The sequence below is a fragment of the Lactuca saligna genome, chromosome 7 (genome assembly GCF_052625555.1).
Source record: "Lactuca saligna cultivar CGN05327 chromosome 7, ASM5262555v1, whole genome shotgun sequence".
Lineage (NCBI taxonomy): Eukaryota > Viridiplantae > Streptophyta > Magnoliopsida > Asterales > Asteraceae > Lactuca > Lactuca saligna.
The window spans coordinates 1,430,939-1,454,493 of NC_136423.1; the positions used below are offsets into that span (position 1 = coordinate 1,430,939).

At 35.9% G+C, this 23,555-nt stretch overlaps 1 protein-coding gene and 1 non-coding gene across 2 annotated transcripts; both read right to left on the reverse strand.

The window, feature by feature from the left end:
• Positions 1-496: 496 nt before the first annotated feature.
• Positions 497-603, reverse strand: LOC145007783 (small nucleolar RNA R71). The gene has a single exon (XR_013663149.1). It is a non-coding gene; the product is annotated as a small nucleolar RNA R71 (small nucleolar RNA).
• Positions 604-11,583: 10,980 nt separating this feature from the next.
• Positions 11,584-18,159, reverse strand: LOC145004260 (histone-lysine N-methyltransferase ATX3-like). Its single transcript, XM_078963150.1, has 23 exons — positions 16,842-18,159; positions 16,482-16,537; positions 16,214-16,388; positions 15,990-16,115; positions 15,852-15,920; positions 15,679-15,747; positions 15,530-15,609; positions 15,365-15,445; positions 15,134-15,269; positions 14,947-15,034; positions 14,545-14,769; positions 14,324-14,469; positions 14,131-14,235; positions 13,994-14,058; positions 13,669-13,918; positions 13,511-13,597; positions 13,376-13,432; positions 13,195-13,284; positions 13,019-13,105; positions 12,845-12,919; positions 12,634-12,734; positions 12,502-12,557; positions 11,584-12,011 (listed from the first exon to the last, which is right to left on the reverse strand). The coding sequence occupies exons 1-23, from the start codon at positions 17,547-17,549 to the stop codon at positions 11,944-11,946; spliced, it is 3,000 nt and encodes a 999-aa protein (XP_078819276.1). The 5' UTR covers positions 17,550-18,159; the 3' UTR covers positions 11,584-11,943.
• Between the last annotated feature and the right edge of the window lie 5,396 nt (positions 18,160-23,555).

Sequence of the window (23,555 nt, forward strand, 5' to 3'; positions counted from 1 at the left end):
GAGCCAACTTGAACACTTGGATCAAATACCCGTCCAAACCGAATCCAAATACGATACCGAGCCTGAATTTGAAGAACATACAAGTGAACCCGAGAACGAGCCAATGAACGAGATGGAAAATATTAAAGAAATGTCCATGGGAACCTACAAAAAGAGAATTCGAGATGATGTTGTTCCAGGCTTAGTACAACCTGCAATCCCTGCCACTGCCACATTCAAGCAGAAGGGACATATCCTTTCCGCACTAAAGGATATCCCATTCTATGGAAACGGTCATGAGGATGCGTTCAAGCACTTAGATGAAGTGAACAACATTGTTGATTACTTCAATGTCCCAAATGTTAACAGAGACACTGTCTTGCTAAGGATGTTTCCCGTTACCTTTAAAGGAGTTGCAAAGGATTGGTTAAAAGCACTCCCACCCGGTACAATAACTGCTCGGGCTCAAATGCGTGAGCAGTTTCTAGACCAATTCTGTCCACCATCCAAGATTGCTAAAATCAAAAAGGCAATAGTCAATTTTGAGCAAAACCCGGGGGAGTCACTTTACGAAGCTTGGGAACGTTACAAAGGGTTGTTAAGGAATTATCCTCAGCTTGACCTTAACAGTCAACAAGAGGTGTCCATATTCTATGACGGGGTCAATGTGATGACAAGACAACTCTTTGATTCTCAAGGACCACTTACAAAGAAAAATTCGGGTGAAGTCAAGGAATTAGTTGAAGAATTCGCGAAACACTCTCGTGAATATCATAGTCCAAGGAAAGAAGGCATTAAAGGAGTTGGGGTGCACAAACTGAAGAGATGGTTGCAGTGATGGTGATGCTTAACACTATGGAGAGGAGATTGACACAAATGGACCAATCAATTCATGTAATTAGAGTTGGTTGCGAGAGATGTAGTGGCCCACATTTGACAAAAGATTGCAACTTGGATGAATAAGGAAACAAGAAACCTCAAGTTTGCTATTCGAGTGGGGACAAGTATGATGAAGACTGTAGGAAACCAAAGAAAGAGTGGCTGCCCTATGATGAATACAAGAAGCAAAAGGAAGAAAAATATAGACAAACTGGCAGAGGCTTCTACCAAAAAGAACAACCACCAACTGAGAAGAAATCAGAATTAGAGATCATGTTAATGAAATTTATTGAAGCTTCAGAAAAAAGACATGATGCTACTGACGCTGCAATGGAAGAACAAAGAATAATAATGAAGAATCATCAATCAATGATGATAGATCAGCAGGCATTAATGAAAAATCAGCAAGCCTCCATCAATAACCTTGAAGTACAACTTGGTCAACTTACCACTTTGGTTAATGAAAATATGTTCCCGAAAAATCCTGAAAAGAAGACACAAGCTCATGTAATGGTCATAGATACTAAAGAAGAGGCAATCTCTGAGTTCCTAGAAGCATTAGAAGAAGAGCCAAGGCAGCCCGAACTAGAGCCGTAGAAATTAAAGATCGACAGTCAAAATTATGCTACTTTACATAATTCACGTCGTGAACCGACTCTGTTCATGTCGTGGGACCAATCTGAATTGAATAATTTAGAAAATGTTCTGGTATATCGTCCGCCTCTACCGTTTCCTTCCTGAGCTAATCTTATTCTACAGGAAAGAGAGCATTTGGAGTTTATTAAGCACGTGAGGGGTATTCCAATTAATACTCCTTTTGTCGAGACATTATCCAAAAATCCCGAATATGAAATTTTTTTAAAAGACTTGTTAGACACTCGTCAGCAACTAAAAAAGAACTCTAAGGTGATTCTAAGTGAACAAAGCTCAAAATTTGTATTGGGAGAGATACCTAAGAAGTTGGGAGATCCTGGACAACTCACTCTTCCATGTGAGTTTGGGAATAACATGAAGGTTTATGCTTTAGCCAATTCTGGGGCTAGAATAAATTCGATGCCTTACTCGTTCTATGAAAAATTAAATATTCAGAAGTTGAAGGCTACAAACATGACTATTCACATGGCGAACCGTTCAGTGACACAGCCCTGGGGCATTGTGGAGGATATTCTAGTAAAAATTGGGAAATTTGTTTTTCCAATAGACTTTATGGTTTTGGACATGAAAGAGGATACCGATATACCAATTATTCTTGGTCGCCCGTTACTTAACACTGTTGGATCCCTTGTTGATATACATGAGTCTAATCTCACCTTAAGAGTTGGTAATGAAAAGGAAATTTTTGGGATAGAAAATGGCTTTCAAGGGAATCATGCTCAAGAAGAGGTTTTCAACATTGATGAAGAGAATGAACTTGAAGAATTAGAGAAGCTCATGGAAGAAGAAATCGAAACAATTCAACAAGTTAAAAGAACAAAACCAAGAGCATATGTTCCAATTTTAGTTGAAGTCATTGCCTACACGAATCCAACTTCTTGGGTGAGCAAGGATGACGATGAGATGGTGAGTGATGAAGAGGAGGTTACTTCAAAAGTAACAAATCCAGTAGTGAAAGAAGAGAAGGATGCTATGTAGTGTAAGGTAGACACTAAGGGGACCAAACGCAAGCTTGATGGAGACGAGGTAAAGGCTAAAAAGGAAAATTCGAAAAAGGCGTACAAAAGATGAGTTCAAGCTTACAAAAGGCGTTTCAAGGAACAAAAGATCCTAGTGGTGGACTCTTCAGATGATTCAACGTAGGAGGCACGGAGTCCAGCTCAAGACTCCTCAAAAAGAAGTGCTTCTCAGGAGGCAACCCGAGTTTGGTTTGCATTTTCTTTCTTTTTCTTTTTAGGTTGTAGCGTGTTTTAGTTCTTAGGAAATCGATCATGTCATCCGAATTATTATCTGCCTAGGGAGTCATTAAAGTAAAGTGTTAACACTTATTACATATCTTATGAAAATTAAAATTGGAGAAATTAATGAATTTCATGATTAGACAGAATTCACGTCTTGAATCATTTCGGATTCACGACGTGAATTTAGATAAAATACGGGGAGGGTTGTTTTATTTGATAACTATATTTTTGAAAGCATGCCCCAATTTCATTAATTACCCACTATATTCTTTAGCCCACTTCCTATTTAATTGGCCCAATTTTTTAGTCCATACAAAACTCACGACGTGAACCATTCTGGATTCACGACGTGAGTTGGGAATTATTCGGGACCACAGATTAAAAGATAAGGCATCAGTTTGACCAAACCACTCTCCCAACCTCACGAAGTGAAGGTCGTTTTCTGGTCCCCCACCCGATTTTGATATAACTTTACTTAACTTACTCATTTTACTTACGTAATCTTCATCACAAAGGTAATTGTCTCTTATTTCTTTTGGTTAATTGTCACTAAATTGTTGATTTAGGGGCTAGGGTTTTTCATATGTGTAAATGTCAAATTTTGGCCCAAATTGTGTTATTAATCCATCATATGTTACTTGCTTGTGCTTAAAAATGGTTTATGCGTAAACCCTAACAAAAAAAAAAATAGTCCCAGCCTGCGATTTTTTAGACCATTCGTTGTTGTGTATCGTGAACTCATGACGTGAGTTTCATGTGACTCACAACGTGAGTCCTGTGCAACAACAAAACTTTTCTGTGGCTATGTAAATTATTGGATATTTGGTTTTGTGTTTGTTTCTTGTTTGTTTTTGCAGATATAGGTTCTAGAAGGGATGCACCTCTTGGAGTTGCGAGTTTACACCCGTTTTACAATTTTCCCACAACAATGCCCCGCGACATCTTAACCCGATGGAACAACAAATTAGGGTGGCTCTACAACCGAGAGATTGAAGTTGCTCCAACAATTAATTGGATGCGGTTGAGGGAAGTCGGGCTCGTGGACAAGCTATCCTCGTTTTTGACAAAAATGTTTATTGGAAATGGGTATTCATTCACTTGTTCTGGATGGCGCAACCTGTTTCGGATCCAAGAGCGCGTGTATAAGGAATTTTGTGTTGAGTTTTTCTCAACAGTGACATTCCAGGAGACTGTCAAAGACCCGCATTGGCCAAAAGCTTTGGTATTCCGATTAGGGGGTGAGTATCAGGAGTGCAAACTTGTTGAATTCGCTTGGAGGGTTGGAATATTTGATCGACAAGAGGTAATGACTCCCGAATTTGGTATGTTCTTGAGCGAGGCATCTATAGGGTAGACGGAGGGTGTCACTGGATAAGCTTTCTGGCATGGTACTGCATCCAGGATTTTTAATTCCGGAGTGTCTCCCGAAAGTAGTATTCGGTCCCCTATCCACCGTTTAATCCACCGTTTCATCACATTCTCCATCAATCATAGGAGACATGGAGATAATTTAACCAAGAAAAATATATTCTTCATATGGTGTATCTTGCAGTCAGGACTGTGTTGCAACATTCCTTATTTTTTGGCACGTTTTCTGGGTGGGCCAGCAGCTAATTCTCGCCCGGGGAGCCCTATTTGTGGAGGGCAATTTATTATGCGTTTGGCCCACTCATATCATTTACTTGTCCCTGATATTACTCGTTCTATGACTTATGTAGATGAGCATGATTTTGGCATGGGGTATTTGGAGACTTTTAGGCTGAAGGAAGAGGTTCCATGAGGTGATTTACAGCATAAGAAAGGTCCTGGAAAAGGGTTTTCAACACCAAAAGAGTAAAAGTTCATAATTTGTTTACTTGTTTAATACTTATGAACATGTTTTCTTATTTAAATTGTGTTTATGTGTTAGTTGCTACTATGAGCAGTTGAATCTAGCTACTCTTATCTAGCTAGATGAAGCTTCTAACTTATGAATAGCATAATTTTATATGGATTTATTTAGTTGGTGAATTGCTTGTGTTTGATTTATTGTTACCTAGCATGCTCATGTTATTGCTTTAAGTTGCCTTAATTCATGTTATGTGTAGCATAGTGACCATTAACTGCATGAACTTGATAACCTAGTAATTTACTGAACATTGAATTGCTAGAGCTAGGATCAACCAAAATCTTAGTTAGTAATCGAAGTAATTAACTTTGTTGTGCTAGAGAACATAGATGATGACCATAATTGTGTTCGCATGATAAATCTTACATAGCATATTCATAAACATAATTGGTTTTGTGTTTAATTATGTGTGACCATACATAGTTATACATGGATTAATTAACTATTGGTAAATTCAGACCTAAATAACTAATATATTAACAACCAACTTAATAATCCATATTTATTAGCTAGCCATAAGGACAAAGTGGATTCGAACTAGATAAGAGTGTTTTTAATTATTGATTGAATTTGAGTTAAGTTAGCCTGATCTTGCAAAATCAGATAAAAAAAACCCCTATTTAGCTGGTTAATAATTAGATTAATTTAGTAATAAATAGATTAATTAATAACACCGTTCCCTGTGATCGACACCCGACTTACCTAAGCTATACTGTAATCTGACTAGGTACATTGCCTACAAGTGCATAGTTAATCTAAGTTTGTTAGGTTATAAATATTAAAATTAGTGGGTACTTCCGTGCACATTACTCGACGAGTCTGGTCAAAGTTTAATCATTGACTTTTGTTGACTTTTAGGGTTTGGTCAACAATTGGACTTGTGGACCATCTGAAGGGTAAAATGGTCTTTTAGCCTTCTTAGAGGACATCAAAGAGGCTAGTCTAGCCTGGAGAGCCGTTATTGATTTAAGATAATTGTTTATGTGTTTATGCAGAGGCTAGATCAGTGTATACGTCAATTTGGAACTCAAAATCGCGAAGTCCCAAGGAGAAAACTAAAACAAATTGGAATCAACTCCATACCATATATCAAGCGTTACAACCGAAATGCTCCAAAACACAAAATAAATACCCAAAATATTCAAATTACATTATCCAACTTCAATTGGGTCCAAACCTCAATTCCGCAAGGATCTGAATCCTACTAATACACAATCCCTGATCACTATCCCCAACATGGGAATAATTCGAAACAAGGCGTTACAGATGTCTTATTCAATAAAGACATCAATGTTAAGCCTTTGCATGGCTAGAAAAGTACCAATGCAACAAACTTAAACTTCCCAACACATTCTAAGCTACTTTGCTCATGCATGAGCCAAAGGAATTGATCAAGCAATCATTTTTATGATTCTACAAGTCCTATAATGCATGAAAGGATAGTTATAAGCCCATGGAGTGCTCCAAACTCATAAAGGTATAATCTTGGTGACAAAAGTTTATAAAACTTCAACCATATAGATCTAATGGAAAACTTATCCAGGTGTAACGCCCACGTTTCCAGGCTAGGCATTATTGTTGATGTAATAGTCTATGTTAACCTTTGTAACCCATTTTGAAATAATAATAATGTATTATTTTAGTATTATGTGTTTTATGCTTAATTGCTTAATTATGTGGCTTAAATTAATTAAGAATAAAAATAAGCGTAAAAATGAAATGTTAGATAATCCCGATATCGATACATGAAGACGTAGTGGTCACGACGAGGTTTCTGAAAATATAAAGAATGTTGAAATCCGAGTTATAACGAAGAAGTTATGACCTGTCAAAGTTTCGCGACAGAACGGGTACGACACAACGCGGCGTAAATAGCGAATTTACGATAGACGGATATTTAGCCTTAGTGATCTAAACGAAAGTCGTAGAATACGTTAAACCATGAGTGTGCATAAAAAGAACGCCCAAATCTGACTTCGTATGACGAAGTTATGATTTTTCGAAGTTTTGGCTTAGCAGTAGACAGCCCGAAGTTCGAATATGAGATCGAGCGATATTTCGCCAAAATTTTCTAAATGAGAATTGAAGGTCTCATCAATAGTAGTGCAACGACAAAAAGACAGACGAAAACGGACGTCAGACGAAGGAGTTATGATTTTCTAACGAAGTTTTCCTGTTCCAGCCTACTAAAAATAATATAATAAAAATAAAGTCAAAATTAGCCGAAGGAGTCTAAACGAAAGTTGTAGATCTTGTTTTTACCTATGCGTGGAAAAAAATGTCGAAAACGGAGCTCGTATACGAAAGTTATGAATTTCTGAAGTTCGGGGAGCGAACCCCAACACAGTATCAGAGTTCACGACGTGAAAACAGTGTTCACGACATGAACTCAGTACTGACGCCTTCTGGAGCCTTCCAGAGCAAGTGGACTGATGACGAATGCAATGACAACTGCCTGACTGAACATACGACGTGAATTTTGAGATTTCACGATGTGAATTCAGTATTTCATCCCTATAAATAGAAATCGAAGGGCAGCCGATTTTGGTTCCTATTCCCTTCACTCTCTCACTCTGTAAACCCTCTCTGGTCATCTTGAAGTACCCCCGAAGCCCCGGTATAATCCCGAGACCCGAATCAAGTCCCAAAGTCCGAAGATCCCGAGAAGAAAAGAGTTTCAGAGCCGAAGTTCTGCCTACGAGAAGCCCGGTGTGTGAAGATCTTTCAGATCTACCGAAGAAAACTACTTCTGCAAACCGTAGTGTTGTCTGATCATCTTCTAATCAAGTGAGTGTGTGGTTACTTCTTCTAACACATAAATATGAAGTATTTGCTTTGAAATACGTGTTATGTGTATATATATTGTTGTTATTTGAAGTGAGTGTATATTTCTTTTCTTCTAACACACTGATACAAAGTATTCTATATAAAATACGTGTTATGTGTTTATACATTATTTGTTTATATGAAATAAGTGTTGAATAAATGTTTTATACAAATTTTAAACTGTATATTTATTTTATCTACAAAAGTGTTAGGTAAAACATGGGTAGATAGTTGATGTGTGTTAAAATGAATAGAGGCCTCGATGTTATAGTTTTTTATTCAGTCATCTAGCGGAGTTTAGATGACGACCACGAACTTTTCTAGACAGTCCCGTGGAACGCTAGTAGGCTCGCCACCTGTAGGTGTTAATGAACTTGGGTGTTCATTCGATGTACTCCATCCCCCTCATGGTTGCCTTATTTGACATATATTGCTGGGAAACCCCCGAATGCATGTGTTGTTGCCCCAATGAAATATTCTTAAACTAGGTCCCTTAAGTTAGATGTTTTACGGACGTAAAGTGAGGATAACGGGAATGGGTAATTGGGTTTTTGTTGGTTTATGGAATTAAAAATAATTATTTATTGTGGGTTGAAGACCCTATATGCTCACCTGGCTCCCAAGCTTGACCCACTCAATATTCTTTGTATTACAGGTAGTGGCGCCAGAGCATAAGTTGGATGACTTGTCAAGTTATTTTTGGATTATGGACATGTTGTTTTATATAACTATTGTAAGGTCTGTAATGTAATGTTTATGCTTTTGGTCTGTTTATCGGAACATGACATCCCGAGTTTTGTTATATAATGAAAATACATTTCCTTAAGAAATGTTTTGGTAAATCTTATTTTATCATATTTCGTTTAAGGAACAAATTCCGCAAGTCTTTTAACAAAATGATTACTTTGAAATTATTTTAAAATCATAAATTAAACCGGTCTTTTCTGGCCGTGATTTTGGGGATGTTACACAAGGTATAAACTTTATACCTAAAAATGATACACAAAGATGAAAGGTTTCTGGATCTACAAGCTTGATAGCACCCACTCCTTTTCTAGTCTCCGTCTTCAACTAAATGCATTGAAAACACTCAATAAGCTTGAAAAACTCACACAAGCAACTCAAACTCGGAATTAGGGTTTAGAGAGGGTATGGTGGCTGATACGGGTGATCAAATTAGGACATAATATTGTTAAATAGGGAGTAACCCTTAATATTAGGGTTTTGAGTCTAGGCGAGTACGCGCGACGTACCACACGTACGCCCATCATACTAGTTGATCATCCGTGATTCCATGCCGCATGAGTACACTGCGCGTACTCTTAAGTACGCCCAGTGTACGACCACAATCACAAGCCATTTTACTCAAGGGACCAATTATGCAACTTTTGATGAAGATATAAGAAATAATAAAAAAAATTACATGATATTGGGATGTTACGGAATGAGAGAAAATAACAAGGTGAGTATAAAATTGATCTTTGATAATGAAAAATTACACACATCTTCAATATATACTTCAGGAAGAAAGATAGGTCAATTCTGGGTAACATCCACTTATATAACATATATAACAGGATGGGTAGGCTCCGCGTGTTTATCAACCACACCAACTTTGAGATTAGAAGTTGCAATCCAAATATTAATCTACCTTGACACTTCCAATCCTTCCTGTAAATTCTAACAAACAGGTTTCCAATTATATATACAATATACCTTAACTTAAATTATAAATATTAACAAAGGATATAAAAAAGGATATACAATTCAATGACAAGTTTGTGAAGGTTTGTAATTCTCAACACGTTCATTCTATTGAATACAAGTTTGTGAAGGTTTGTAATTCTCAACACGTTCATTCTATTGAATATTGCCCGCCTATAACTCACTAGGAGGCTCTTGATTTAATTAAGGATATCACAATACTTATATATGACCCTAATCATCTCATATCCTAAACTCCTTATATACTCTTAGTATAATGAACTTATACTCTTTTTAAGTTATACCAAGACATATTTCATTAAAGTACTCTTAAATTTTATCAAGACATATCTCATTAAAGTACTCTTAATGGCAATTCATAATATAGATACTATTAAAAAAATCTAGTTTGTATTCCACAATATATCACAAAAGTTAGAGTTAAATTACTCACCTTGAATTGTTTGAGAATAACTTGTTCTAACTTCTTAAGATCATGTCGTGATCCTAGTCCTTGCTTCAGCGAAACCTACGTAATAAGGGAAATCTACAAAAAAATCCAAAAATTTTGGGAAAATTTTCAATAAAGTCCTAAAATTTTTCTTTTTTACCAGAAAAGTCATATTATTTTGAGAAAATCATATAATATGTCATTTGCTAGTCAAATATAAAAATTGACTTTTTCGTTAATTTGGTCAAAATGTTAAATAATTAAAACTTTTCTGTTCAAAAAAATTTTTTAGGATTTTATTGAAACTTTTCCCAAAAGTATGGGACTTTTCTGTAGATTTCTCAAGTAATAACACACCTCTTAAGTGTCCTAACTTATTATGTAATTTCTCTTATATGTTCTATAACATCACTAACATTAAAATCATAACACTCAATTATATAATAACTTCATATTTGAACTCAATTTATCAAAACCCTAAATTTTAATTTCTAGGGTTCATAACAATTTCATCTCTGAATCAAGCAATTAGATTCAATTTACAACTCAATGGGTTTAAAATCATGTTATTATAGCCTTTATTTATTATTATACATCAAAATTTCAGCATAGGAATCGTTTACTATGATTAGGGTTATCACAACCCAAGCTCATATCAACCCTAAATCATGAGATTGTTTTTTTTTTAAATGGCAGGGTTAGTATATGCTTGGGATAGAACTCAATACCTCCTTGTTAGACACATCATTAACCAAGTGGTCTAGCCCCAACTTCAACAAGATTAACTAGTATATAGACTCTTGATTCTAGAAGTGATTAACACATTTTGGAAGCTTGCTCTTGATCTTCCCTTGTTTCTCCCTTGAAAATCCGATCAAACCCTCTTTTCTTTGTGTTTCTCTGCTGTGGAACGAGGAAGGTAAAATAATGGGATTGAAAACGACTCCTTTCTGTTTTATCTGATTTTTACCCCTTTAGCGACTTTACTTCGCGGCATATGTTTGTTTGCGTCGTGTCCTCTTTGTCACGTCACTACTTTTTCACTGTATACAACACTTTTGTTGTCTGTCATTCAAAACTTATCCTTAAAAATTATGGCATCCTGCTTCCATTGGGTCGTGTCTTACCTTGATTTTATGAAGGTACATTGCTGCCACTGTTCATTTTACATCAACCACTTTCTCGCTTTGAAATCGTGTCATGACACTCACTCGTCGCATCACTAAGGTGTTGTTTGATTTTCTGAAGCAAAAATTCATGAAGTCTGCGGACCACCTCTGCAACCCTCTGCAGTAGAAGAGGTGGACCAAACGGCTGCAGACTATAATAAAAAGCGTATTTGTTTTTTTAACATCTGCATACTGCTGCAGATATTAAAAAATTAAAATAAACTAATTTTATAAACCGAAAATAACTTTTTAATACGTAAAATTTAATAATGTATAACATTTCGGTAAAAATTAATGATATTTCAGTAAAAAAGAATGATATTTCAACAAAAAATAAAGATATTTTAGTAAAAAAAATAATGATATTTCATCAAGAAATTATCATTATTGAATATAAAAAAATGAAAAATAAATTCAATAAGAATAAACGAAAAAAAAAAAACGAAATAAAAAATATGAAATAAAATTTTAATAACATATAATCAAAATTTCAGCAATAAAAAAACAAGAAGAAAATGTTGGAAGAGGTTAGAAGATGCAGTACAAGTGCTGCGCTAAACAGAGCTTGCGCAGAGGTTTTTGACTTAGAAGACTTCTAAAAAACAAACAACTGCGATATGAAAAGTGCTACGCGTGTGCTGCGCCGCGCAGCAGTAAGAAGTTTGAAGAGGTTTTTTTTCAAAAAACAAACAGCACCTAATAATGATACCTAATAATGATGCATGATATAATTTTCCCAAATTTCCTACTTTACCCCAGCTTATAATTTCTACTTGTCAACACATTAAGCTCTTTACTCTGGAAAATGTTTCTTTAGCAATATATGTCGGAATCACACACTTCCAAAACATCATTTTAGTTTAAGCACACATTTTTACATTCCAAGTTTATGTTACACTATAACTTATATTTTATCCAAAAACGAGTGTCACATATACGTGGGTTTGAATTTGTCTTGGACATCTTCCTTCGATCCAAGGTGATCAAAAACGTTTTGTTGATTCCCATGCTTCCTTCGGTTCACTTGAGTCCACCCTTGACTTCATTCATCCATTGCAATTGACGCGCATGCAACCCTAACTATGTGTTTGAACTACATGCAATTGAACCCATGAAGCCCTAGTTGCACCCTCCTTCATCTCAGCTTGTCCATCATACCAAACCCTCCTCCATACTCCGGTGATGGAAGTCGGACCTAGTAACAATCATCCTCTTGCACCCTACTTGTAGTAAATGTCAAAGTTTATCACCAAGAGAGGCTCAACTCTTAAGCTAGAAATTTCACGAACAGTTAAACAGAACAGGGTAAATCCAACTTGAAAACAATATGTAAAAAAATCATCCTGGTAGTAAAACGTGAGTTAAAATTACATCATAGATCAATATAATAATAATACCCGTTGATAACAAACGCATTACTAAAATTCCTTTTTTCATACCAACAAGATTAATGGACTCACACCTAGACAAGTATACGTTGAAAATTCATCTGTGTTCATTTGCCTAGCAAACTAAAACAAGAAAGAGGGTTGTTAGATTTACACGGTTGTAGTAAATTCATCTCCGAGGGGATAATCAGGAAAAGTGTAAGGTGGTCTTGTAATAATATGCATATGCATGCCTGCCTCTCTCTTGTGTAGTTGTGTATAAAAAATGGTTAACAGTGTAAAAGAAACTAATTCATGAAATTTCTACAATTGGCAGCCCTACATAAACAAGGGACTTTAAGTTCATCCTGCTCATCTTGATCAAATTTGTAGTCATACCTGAAGCATTCAGAATTAAATATTTAAACTAATGAAGTAATGAAGCCTCCTTAAAAGCAAGATATGCAATACATACGTTAACTCATCGCCAGCAGATACATTGGTTTTGGCTATAAGAACTATTCGGCTCTCATCAGCACCCATACTCAATATCCTAGCATAGCAATTTGGCATGCACTGCAAGAAAAACAAATGTTATTGCTATTATTATTTATTTATTTATAATTACCACGGAACAAAAAGAAAAGAAAAGAAAAGAAAAGGGTGATGGTTTGGTTTTCAATTACCGAATGATTGATTAATCGTGCTATATTCCCTTTATTTGTGGCATCAATTACAATGTCATCACTGACCTTGAAGAGCTACAATGCAAAAACAACAAGAAATAGAATAGTTTATAGTTGTTTTACTGTATACTAATTATTAAACAAATAAACAACAAGATTGCAGAATCGACTCACATAGCAATCCTTGGCTTGAGAACGATACTGCACCTCCCTCAAATCTGCAACACTGCGCCTCACCTGCTCACCACGATATTCAAGCACCTGCATTCCCACAAACAAAAAAAATAAATAAATAAATAAATCAAACTTACCATTATTATTATTTAAAAAAAAAAAAAAAATACTGCTACCATTTCTCCTTCTTGAATCTTGCGCCTTGCAAAGAGGCCCCATCCATGTATGCCGGATTTACCAAAACAGACACGCTGGTTTTCTGTGCTCTGGATTAATAATTAAAAATAAGAAGAAAAGACATCACATGGATTGCAAGGGAAGGGTAGACGAAAGACAAGTAATATCGACTATACCTACCTGCAAACAGTCAAGTCTTTCCTTGAATGTAGAGAAGTTATTCAAATCTTCCGCTTCCTGCCAAGATAACAACAAAGCAAGCTTTGCTTAATCATTCCCTGTCCCACCCAATGCAGATAGAAATTAATTAATTACTGTGTGTGAGGTTAAGCCGTCTATTTCATCCACTGAATGCTGGATCGGCCTCATTAACCGATGGAATATTGCCTCCTTTACACCATTCTGAAACCAGACAGAGAATAATAAACAAGTGAATATAATAAGTCTTAATTAGTGGTGATTGGGGGGCCTACCTTGACCTTGGTGCTTGATCTTTTGTAAATGCGACACCTGGCAGCAGAGAGTGGTTCTGGTTCTGGTTCTGGTTCTGGTTCAGGTTCGTCATTATCATGCTGTGGTTGTGGGGTTGATGAATGGGAGACAGAAAGATCCCTCAACAGAAGCCTTGAACCCCTAAAACTCTCCTTCTCTTTCTGATGCAACCTCTTTGCACGAAAAACCTCAGAAGACGTCCTGATTACAATGCCAGTATCTGCTGGGGTTCTGCATAAACAACATCTCACTAAAATGCCAAAACGACAATAATAAAGGAAAGGAAACAAATAAACAGCATCTTACCTGTGGACAGCACAGTATGGAGTCCATCTGGTGTTATATATGCCGCCCTTCTCTGATGAGTGCAGCTGAACACAAACAAACAAAAAGATAAATGAGATACGTATTTTATACAAAAAGTAAGCAAGCAAATTTATTACCTCCACACAGTAGCCAGCCCTTGAAGCACACATTGCATGAAAATAAGTAGCACACTTGCAACATTGTATACAAGAACCATGAACCTGTTTGCAAACAACACATGCCTGCATAAATTTATTTCATTTTCAGCAAGACAAGAAAATGTCAGAATTAGATGATGATGATGATGAGTAACATTATTCCTAATCCTACCTTGACAAAAGATTCAGGTGGAATCCGGAGCAGACCAGTTGCAGGCTCCATTTTCTCATCACTTGCAAAAGCAACCTCCGGCCGGAACCATGCACAGATCACATGAACCCATAAACTCTCTATGTCAGTTGGCTTCAAAGCACCACCTGCATAACATAACATATATTTTATTATCATATGACATTTACAAACAACTCAGCTCAACAATTGTATGAGTGGACCTTTAATAGGGCAGAGACAACAGTCTCTTTCAACTTGAGGCGTTTCACATGCTCTACAAACCCAAGATGTGAAATCATGGATGTCTCTCACCCCATAGCATTCTTGATGCACAGCTATTTCACACCTGTTGCATATAATAATTTTGTTCACCTCATAGTCCTCATCCCATCTACAGATAGCACAGCGTTCACTCGTCCACTTTGCATTCACAGCCTCATACTTGTCTGTAATTTCATTTTTCCATATTATACTATCTATCTATCTATCTATATATATATATATATATATATATATATATATATAAAACATAACACAAACGCAAACAAGACAACCAAAAACATATATATATATATATATATATATATATATATATATATATATATATATGTACTGTACGCTACCTTGAAGAAATGAAAACAATTGTTTTTCATCTAAAGCTACTACTACAGCTGAAGCAGCCTTGACACTATTAACATTACACCCTGAAAGCTGCAATATTTAAAGTTACTAGTTTAGTAGTGTGAGTGATATAAATGACAACATTTGCTAATTAACACAATGCTTTCTTGAAGTTGAAGTTGTACAAACCATCTTCTCCAGTGGTAACATTGAACCCTTCACTTTAATGCTGACCTTCCACTTCTTTGCTCTAGAACCAGTATGGCGTTCCCATTCACCAAGGCTTTGCTTTCTTGTTCCACATGAACCACACTTACACTCAACTCTAAAACAAAATCAAATAAACATATATCTTACATTAGGTACCATACACCATCATTCAACTAAACTGACAAGTTGCTAAATTCACCACTCACTTACAGATGAAGTTTTGGATAGTAAATCCCTTCCATGCCACTACAGATGACACTTATTTTCTCAGCCAACACACTCTCTGAACATCTGTTCAATGACATCATCAGATAATATATATATATATATATATAAACCCAAAAAGAAAGAAAGAATAAAGAAACTGATACCTACCTGAGTTGTACTTCAGATTTATCTACAACAGTGGATTCCCCTTTGCATTCTGGACAGTAATAGTCAATCTCCTCCAGATCCTTCAGGTGATATAATCATGTAAGATGAAGATACCAAATAATAACATCATTAAGAAATCAGATAAACACCTTAAGGATTTTGCTGGAAACTTTGGCACATTCTGCATGGACCCAGACATTGCAACCATCGCAGCATATCTAGACAAAACAAGATATAATAAAGAAAAAGTTAGATGCTACTCGTTATTTGTAGACAAAAGCTGGCAATGGTTTTTTAATAATGCAATGAAAAATAATCTCACCCAATCTCCACCATCAGAATGATGCCAGATCTTCTTGCAAATGCCACAGTATTGTCTTGATTTCCGTAACTGCAGCAAGTTTGCAATTAGGTACAACAAGTAACAAAATAATGAGGTGAGGCATGTAAGTGTAGAAACCTTTGAACAGTGTTCGCACAAACCCAGCTGTTGAGAGGTTATTCCCTTAGCTTTCTTCATTGTTTTACAAGGAAAAAACAAACCACAGCTGCCACAAGCTTGTGTATCCTTCTTATTATAGGCATTCTACAAAAGGGTATATACCATATACCAATCAATTCATGCTACCTTTCAAAGACTCATATGAATGTCTAAAAGAATTACTGATGAAAGCAATAACTTGCCTGCTTATGACGCCAAGACTCTTGATTCGTTGCCATTGGGATCTTAATGCTACAACATTCCTCCTTGTCTGTATAGCCTGAATCCAAGTAGCCGTTTTCTGCTAAGAACGCTTCTTCTATTGCCATACGAAAATCACCTGGCTTGCAGCCATATAATTGAGTCTGTCCCCGATACCTGAACAAAAAATTTAACTTGATTAAAAGATCTTTATAACACACACCTAACAAACTAAGATATGGCTCATAGCCTCAATTGTATAACACACACCTTTCCATATAGTCTAAAAAGGGATAGATCATCCCATCCTTCACCCATGCATAATCCTAAACATCAAAACAACATAAGCTAGACCATAAATTGCAATACCAAAGTATACCATCTTTACATGAGTGTTTCCCGTGTACAAGAAAAGAAAAACCAATCTTTTATAAGCATCTTCACAGATATTTCAGTAAATAAGGCATCCCGAGTTAAAAAAAATAATAATAATAATAATAAAAAAAAAAAAAACAAACAAAAAAAACAAAATAGAGGGAAAGAGACTAGATTGCAAGTTTATTAAGTAAACTAACGAGAGAATTTAAGGAAAAAAAAACATGCAGGATGCAGCTAGCAAAGAAAGCTTACTCTTTGACCTCTCTTTGAATAACCATAAAACATGACGCAAAGAGTGCCGGGAACACAAGCCCTTAGTACAGATTTAGGAGCTTCATGTAGTGGGTCAATTACAATCGCCGGCCAAGCTGGGAACCGATTTGAGCATTTTGCCCAAACAATATCACCGGTAACAAAATCTTCAACTCCATAAAAACCCTTCTTTTTTTCATTCTTCAACGTCTCTATGGCTCTTTCGTGGCTTTTATCAACTGTATTACCAAATAAAGTTGCAGAGCCAGGTGAACTGGTATAAATTCGACTTGCAGCATTGTTAAAACCCCCCTGATACCCTGTTTCGAGACACTGTCTTTTAGATATTAATTCCCTGTCAGAAAACGGATTCCCACGCTTTTTCAAACTCTTGTTATCAGTAAACCTTAAAGGGCGAACAGCAACACGGCCTAGCGAAGATTTCAGTAACGAAACTGAACCCAAATTCGATTTCAATTCACCAGGGATATACGGAACTCCATCGCACCACGAATTAACAGCATTATCGTAGCCTAAAAAACCATCCTCGTTATAAGAACTTGCAGCAAACTCAATTTCTCCTCTCTGTTTCTTCGTAAAACTCTTAGCAAGATGATCATATTCATCTTCCGTTTCTTCGCTATCCATTTCCTCCAATTCGCAGCGTTTGACGTTAGGCATTTTGGATCTCACCGTCTGCTTTACCATTGTCGCACTTAGAAACAACTCATATTCATCGAAAACCGCTTTTTCATACCAAAAGAAAACCCTAACTTCGCACCAACCTCGAGACCAACGAATCAAAAACGTCTGGACTTAACAGATTCAAAAAACGAGTCGATAATTTTTCCGACCACCGGAAGATCAAAGGAACGAAAGAGTACTCCGACCAATCCGATGTACCCAGTCCATACAAATTCTATAATTTCCGAATCAACCGGTTGGAATTCGAGATTACTCAATTTAGCAACTCGGTTCACCAGAAGTTGCTATCCAAGAACAAGAGAAACCCTAATTAACTGTATCGGACACTGAAAACAACGAAAAGACAAGATTGTGAATCAACCGAATTCAATTTCTATTCTACAACAGACACTCGGAAAGAAACCTCCGACTATTTCCTGGAAAACATCAGCATTCCACTGAAAAAATTGTAAGATCAATAAATTGAAGCTGAAACAAACGAGAACAGAGATTCGTGTGTGATTTGCCAATGTATTCGTCTGCCTCTCGCGGGAGAGAGAGAGAGAGAGAGAGAGAGAGAATTGGAAGCAGCAGTTGGAGGAAAAATCAAACGATCTGCTTTTGTCAGCCGTGAATATGAAGACTAACATAATCTTTCTTCTTTTATATTTTTCTTCTTGTATATTTGAAACTTGACAAAACTTCAAAAATATGCATGTGGTTTTTAAAAATATCATGTTTAATCCTTAAGTTCAAAAAACCTTACAGATGGTCCCTGTGGTTTCAAAACTTTTAACAAATGGTCCTTCTGCCTAACTCCGTTAGCTTTCTACCGTTAAGTGAGGGTATTTTCGTCATTTCAATACACAGGGACCATTTATGAGGTTTTCTCTATTTAAAAAAAATAAAAGAAATATAATTATTTAATTAAAGGGCCCCACCTCTCTCTCTCTCTCTCTCTCTATCTATCTATCTCTCTCTCACCTCAAAAAACATTGAAACTCCACCTACAAATACATTTTCTCTACTTATTCTTAGAAAATTGAACTTTATGGTTTGTGAAATCGATGAAGAAATAAAAACTTCAAGAAATATCAATCAGAACTGTAAGAAATCGACAAATGTGGATGTCTTTCCCTCTTCCGATCTCGATCTTGATTTTTCACTTTATCTTTCCAATTACCAATCACCACCCACCTTCTTGTTGTCTTTACCGGTGAAACAAATCGACGAAGAGGTTGGGTCTTAGGGATGGTCTGGATCTACCTTCATAAACTCGGATTTTGAGTCTATTTCTACCTCTTGTTGTCCTTACGGTTTTTATTTCAGGTTCTGATTTATGGTTTCGAGTTCACGTGGAGGATGACAACGATGATTTAGCTTGGGTTTAGTTTTCCTAGGTTTTTCATTTCAAGTTACGTTGATGTTTCGTTTATGGCTTATAAAGGAAGAATACACATGCGAAGAGAAAGAGAAATCAGAGAAAAGAAAAGGAAGAAATAGAAAATGAAAGAAAGGAGAAAGAAGAAAAGGATCAATTCAATGTTTTGTTTATGGGTTACAGGGGAAAACATAGGTGAAGGGAAAGAGAAATCAAAGAAAGGAGATATTGGCGATCCGAATGTAGATGGAGCAAGTGATAACGGGCATGAGGTAAACGACGATAGTGATGATGAGGTTAAAGAACTAGTGGCGATGGAAAGCTCGCAATTGTTGATCCTTTTTCTTGGTAAAAGAAATTTTAATTTTGACAAGAGAAATCTAAGAAAAGCAAAATAAGAAACAGAAATGAAAGAAAGAAGAAAGAAAAAATGGATCAATTTCAATGGCAAGTACAAGCTTCAATTTCAGCTTGACTTGATATATATATATATATATATATATATATATATATATATATATATATATATATATAGAGAGAGAGAGAGAGAGGCCCTTTAATTAAATAATTATATTTTTTCTCTTTTTTAAAATAGAGAAAACCTCATAAATGGTCCCTGTGTATTGAAATGACGAAAATGCCCCTCACTTAACGGTAGAAAGCTGACGGAGTTAGGCAGAATGACCATTTGTTAAAAGTTTTGAAACCACGGGGACCATCTGTTAGGTTTTTTGAACTTAGGGACTAAACTTGATATTTTCGAAAACCACAAGGACCATTTTTGAAGTTTTGTCTTGAAACTTTTATAAACTATTAATTTTTAGAGTAAATTAAACAGACGACCTTGTGATATTGTGTTACTCTCACGTTTAGTCACTAAGCTGAATTTTTCATCTATAGAGTCCTTAAATGATAAATTTGTTACACGCTACCAGTTTTCTTTATTTATTTTTTAAGGGAAAGTATCAGAAAAGTCTTAATATTTTCGGAAAAGTTTCATTATACCCATTTTTAACAGAAAAATCCTAATTATTTGATTTTACACGATAATATGTCATTTCTTACTATTTTTTTTTTTATTTGTTAATTTGAGTCAAAATGAAATAATCGGAAGTTTTATGTTCAAATTTTTTTTGGGGCTAAAGTTAAACTTTTCTAGGACTTTTCTGATAGTTTCCTATTTTTTAATTGTTTATTATTTACAGTTTATTTTTAAAATTTGTATGTTAAATGAAATAACACCTACCCTTCCCCTTTTTACTAACCATTCCTTTTTAATCGGTTTTCTATATGATTTTTATGTATTTGTAGAATTTCACATAACAATAATGGGCACATGCAACCTATAAATTTATAGTTTTTTCATAATAGCAACATACTTTGAAAACCTAAATATATTGATGTAAAATTGAAAAACACAAAGTTTAGGCAACATACATTTCGCTATAATCAAATATAGCAACCAACTTTGAATATCCATTTTATGGAATGCAAACTCCAATAATGTGGAAGCCTTTAATGTGTCACACCAAACTCATAGGAAACCTTATGGTCGAAAATTATAAAGATAGGGGATAAGAGATTTTTTAAAATTCCTTATGAATTATGTAGGGTTTTCAAGCCTTCTAAAGCTCCATATTTATAGATTTAATAAACATTGGTTTTAATTTACAATATTTACCTATCAGCAAAAAAAAAAAAAAAAAAGGCTTCCAGAAACCCTAGAAATGACTCCCTAAAACTGTCCCCTATAGGGGGTTTCTAGAAAGTCTCTCTTGTTTAATTATTGAACAATTGCATTCTAACCCTAGTACCTTTAATTAATTCTAATTAATCTATAACCATTAACTTAGGTATTTATAATTAATTCTTAATTATTTATTTATTATTTCTAATGAATGTATTAATCATATAATATATTAGTAAGTCATTTATCTCTCTCTCTCTCTCTCTCTCTCTCTCTCTCTCTTAATATCAATCAAAATTATTTCCTAGTTAAGAGTGCAACCCAAGAAGGACTTTACTATTATTCACTCAGCTATACCAATTTAGTTAATACCTTAGACACCTTAATTCAATAGTTTCCCACTTGGATAAGTCGATAACTATAACTGCAAGTATAAATCTTGAAATAACTAGTAAAGAATGTTTTCCAAAGACACTGTCAAAATCTGATTAAATCAAACGTCGACCCTAAGATAAGTGATCAACTATCATTTCGTTCTTCATGATATCTTATGGACACGAGAGATGGATAAGAATCAATCTCATGATCCAAGATTATGTTTCTTGATTTCCCGATTTGTGATGACATCATCAGAGTGCTTTTGAGTAATGGATTTGAAGTTTAGGCTTAAAGACTTAATCCATTAAGCACATATGAGGATTTTAAGCTCTGTGAGGGTATGCCCCGCGTAAGGCGACGTACACCCCGCGTACTGAGTCAACCACCCCATAGGTGGTCAATGTGAGGCAAGGTACGCCCAGTGTACCGAAGGAGTACGCCCTGCATACGCCTTCTGTTTGGGTTTCGGACTTTAAGCTTCGAGTATTGGGCCACCTTTCAGGCTTGGATGATTGGACCCTCTTTGGACGTATGGATATGAGTGTTTTGGTCTGATTGGAGAGTTGGACATTAGGATAAGGCCCAATAAGGAGTTGGGCCCAATTTGGAAAATTAGGCCAATTATGGACCTTAAAGTAATTTGGACCTTTTGGATCAAAGATTTGGACTTGGGCATTGGCCCAACTAGGGGAAGGGTAAATGGACATTTACCATAAGTATGGATCCTTAGTCAAGTATGGTTTTCCAATTGTTAATTTGATGTTGTTTACTGTGATAGTTCGAGATTTTTCGTGGGTCAGCAGTCGGAGGTTTCAGTGTAGTTTGACATTACGAGGTGAGTTTTCCTCACTATACTTAGGGGTCAACAGCACCAAGTCCAACCCATTGGATTAATATCCTATTGTGCATGTTATGTTATTGTGATCTATTAGGTCAATATCCTGATAGATAGGATGATGTTATGATTAGTGATCAGTAAGATATGTTTATTTGTTGCTAGTTGGTTGCTTGTATGTTTATCTATATTATGTGCACATGTTTGGTTGGTGGCTGTGGCTTCACTTCTTTGTAGGTAAGCCAACATGTCGGGGCATTCCAACCCAATTGTTGAGGACCCAGAGTATTCCATCCCGAGGATAATTAGACTCATAGTATGTTGGTATTCCAACCCGATGGTTGAGGGGTGTGGGGTATTGCAACCCGTTGGTTGATTGGACCTATAGTATGTTGGCATTCCAACCCGACATTTGAGGGACGTGGGGTATACCAACCCGATGGTTGATTGGACCCATAGTATGTTGTTATTATGTTTGTGCTAGTAGTATTGTATCGGTAATTTGGGGGAACCCACTAAGCTTTGGGCTTATAGTTTTGGGTTATGTTTTAGGTACCTCAGAGGATCGCGGGAAGGCGAATGCATCATCGTGCACCTCCTTATGTTTTTGTTTTACGATTTTGGTATTTCTTTGATGTGAAACTTATTTTGAAAACAATTTGTAAACAATTATTGTTTTGGGTTTGTTTTAAAAAGTTTAAAATTTTCAATAATTTTATGAATGTTACAAATTTAGTCTCGGTTGGGCCCAACACTATACTGTCAACATCAAATCACCAAAGGGCCCAATGTAATGTCCCAAAACCTAAAACACAAAATTTTTTGTTTTTATATTAAATAAAAGATCAACCAAACATGTTTATCAAAACCATAAGAAAATAAAAGTATGTCAATATCCATTCAAAAGTATAACAGGGTCGATAAATTGGAAATCATGGTGTGTGCAATGTGATCATCCCGAGATCTTCCCCTTCGAACCACAAGTACCTAAAAGATAAACTTAAAACCATAAGAACAAAGCCTAGTGAGTTCCCTAAAATACCCCATACCATACATACAATGGGCCTTGCCCAACAACCATCGGGTCTCACCCGACATCAAGGCCCACCCGGAACAGATCTGTCAGTAGCATGTGATGGGCCCCGCCTAACACATTCATTATGACCCGCCCTGGTATCGGTACCTGCCCAACATGCATACAAACACATATAAAACATGAAAGAGTCACAAAGACAACTAGCATTCTATAACATAATCCAATGGGTCGGTATTGATGCCTTCGACCCGTAAGTATTGTGAGAAGACTCACCTCAATCTGTTGAAAAATCAGATAAATGCTCGGATTGCTGATCCAAAAATATCTACACTAAATATAATCAAATAATACTCTAATTAAAATTCAGTCATAAACCATAAGCGAGATCCCAAGTCCATAAACCCAACTCTTAGGGTAAATATCATTTTATCACTTAAAGCTAAACCCATTCAATCAAAGCCCAAATCCTTAAAATGGCCTAAAAAGAATCCTAGGCCCACAACAGGTAGTATGCCTTGCATACCTGACCTGTAGGCCCCGCGTACTCAAGTGACCTTCATCGGGCCTCATATCTAGTACGTGCAGTGCACTAAGAAGTACACCCGTGTACTGGCCAGGGTCTTATTCCTTAACCAAAAGTCTTAATCAATTAAGACCTTAACGTTTAAACCTCATATTTATGTCTAATTAAGGTCTTAATCAATAAAGTTGGC